A 2,422-nucleotide genomic window follows, 5' to 3' on the forward strand; every position below is an offset into this window, starting at 1 on the left:
ATTCTATTCTATTCTATTCTATTCTATTCTATTCTATTCTATTCTATTCTATTCTATTCTATTCTATTCTAGAAAACACATCAAATGGTTAAACAATGAAACTAAAACTTTAAAAAAATGACCAAGTGTAACACAAAAGGAAGTAGAATTAAGTGGTAAAATTAGGAACTAGCTAGAGAAGTATTTTGCATCTACTTAGATTATCTGACAACAAGCCAGTAAGATAACTGGGTTTATTCACCAGTCTGCCAAAAACTGCATCTAAAAGTAGTAGCACCATTTTTAATATAGTGTTCCTCAAAACAAATAGGAAGACTGGCTATCCCATAGTCCAATAGTGCCATAAGATTTTAAGAATTTTTAAAAAGCAATACTGAAAGTCAATTTTGAAAGCCCATGAATTTTGGGCCCTCGGGGAGCACTACATTAAAAATGTTTAATTCTGTTATGGAGCTCACTGCAAAGGAGAAAACTGTTCTGTAGGCAGACACATTTAAATTCCTTGTAGAAATCACATTATGTTCTTTATGCTAATAAGGACTGGGACCATCCAGCCTGTTATCTATGAGCAGTTCAAAAGCCTGCCTCTCTGATGGTATGGAGATGCATTAATGTTAGTTAAACTTTCATTTGGTAAAACAAAGTTCTATGTACAGTAAAAAAGAAAATACTAATAAAATGAAATGAAAGGTGGCAGAGAGAAGAAATAATCTTATAATATCTGCCCCATTTTTTTCCTCAAATATAGATTCAAACTATAAGGATCTTCAGTTAACAAAACAAAACAAAACAAAACATTGAAACTTTTTAGTTCAAAGTGAATGTCTTCATATTAAACAATTTCATATTTTTTTTAACATTCCAGTCTTCATCATTCTCTTAAATATGCATATTGATGTGGCACTTTTAACATTGTCTTCTAAATTATTCCACACTCTCACTCCTTGAATTTGAGGTGCGTCGTTCTTTCAAACATGTTCTAAACGTAGGTTTCATGAACATCTCTATTCCCTAATGTATGTGCAATGGGCAACAAACACACACAAAACTGGCAAAATTTCTTARTTTAAACATTTGAAATGTTTCCATTGTGAATAAGGTCTTAACTCGGTTGAAATAGGGCTGCAAATTCACACACAAATGCAGAGATACGAAAGGCTTAGACGCTCAGCATTGCAGTGCAGTGTTACCTTTCCCATTTCAAATTCTCGACAGGACATCACGATGACCTAGATACAAATAAGAGAACAGAATCTCAGTAAAGAAGTGAGAGCAGATAAAAACAAAACCACCACTTTGTCAGACATTTTGATGACAAGCAGTCATTACCTGAATATCATACTCCCAAAGCATTCTCAAGAAGTCCACCACAGTGTGTGGTAATGGACCCTGAGTAGCAATATATGCCTTGGTGCCTGAGACCCCCTGTGCACAAAACACACCTTACAGTCAAGTTCAAATATATGTTGTTATTTACACACCAGGGGTCAGATTTATAAAGCTTGCGTATGCACAAAATGAGCCCAGAAACTTGCGTACGCCACTTTTCATGCCAAGGTTGTGATTTATAAAATCCAAAAGGAGAACATCCTCATCTCTGAAAGAGTGACYGCTGGCCTGTAAATCTTTAGATTACTCTAAACGTCTGTAAACCTGCAAAATGAGGGAAAAGCTGTATAAATTACAGAAAATCTGTCCGGCAATCTGTTCACGTGAGCAGCTTTCAGCACCTGTCATCCTCCAGATGCACGACGGAGCGCGTGTCTGAACCAGCCAATAGCCTATATGCCACGGACATCCGGCCCAGCACTGGATGYCACTCCCAACACTTCCGGTTCGCGGTCAACACAGTGTTAGCGAAAGATTTTTTCACCCGACAACGACTCTTAATGATCTCCACAGTACAGAATTAGTATATTACATGTACCAACATTAACACAGGAGACGTACAGGTCCAGCCAGGTGGGAAAAAATCACTCCAAAGTGGATTAAAGCCATAAAAACAAAGGAAAGACGTTTGTGTTTATGGTTCCAGAATTGAGCTTTTTTCACTATTCCTTTGCTGCTTGTTCCGTGACTTTTTCATGTAGAGCTGTGACACTTATATTGTTGGAAAGAGCAGAGTCTGGGCTTTAAACTGATGGGCTATTTGTATGGTTTGGATAATTTTCCCCGACTTTAGTGAACTGAAAACGTAATGATTATCAGGCGGAGGTTCTGCTGCTCTCGGTACTCGGGGGGAGGGGGGGGCGCGCTCGTCACTCGGCTTTAGTCTACGCTGTAATATACACTCTAACAAGTTTTTACTTTTGCATAAAACTCATGACAAAGTCRCATAAAAACATTTCATATAACACAAACGCACAAACACACACCTACCTTTGTACCGGCTGCTGTGTTAGCTTCCTGCTAGCTGTCGTGT

At 37.9% G+C, this 2,422-nt stretch overlaps 1 protein-coding gene across 1 annotated transcript in view; it reads right to left on the reverse strand.

Annotated features, from left to right (window-relative positions):
- Positions 1 to 2,422, reverse strand: part of ptpn22 (protein tyrosine phosphatase non-receptor type 22) — a gene marked incomplete at its 5' end in the record, with an annotated part of 27,194 nt that overhangs the window by 23,689 nt on the left and 1,083 nt on the right. Inside the window, 2 exon segments of the mRNA XM_014025749.1 lie at positions 1,191 to 1,229; positions 1,330 to 1,425. Coding sequence (XP_013881203.1) covers positions 1,191 to 1,229; positions 1,330 to 1,353 — 63 coding nt within the window.

Source organism: Austrofundulus limnaeus, unplaced genomic scaffold, assembly GCF_001266775.1.
Source record: "Austrofundulus limnaeus strain Quisiro unplaced genomic scaffold, Austrofundulus_limnaeus-1.0 Scaffold496, whole genome shotgun sequence".
In the NCBI taxonomy this organism is placed as follows: Eukaryota; Metazoa; Chordata; class Actinopteri; order Cyprinodontiformes; family Rivulidae; genus Austrofundulus; species Austrofundulus limnaeus.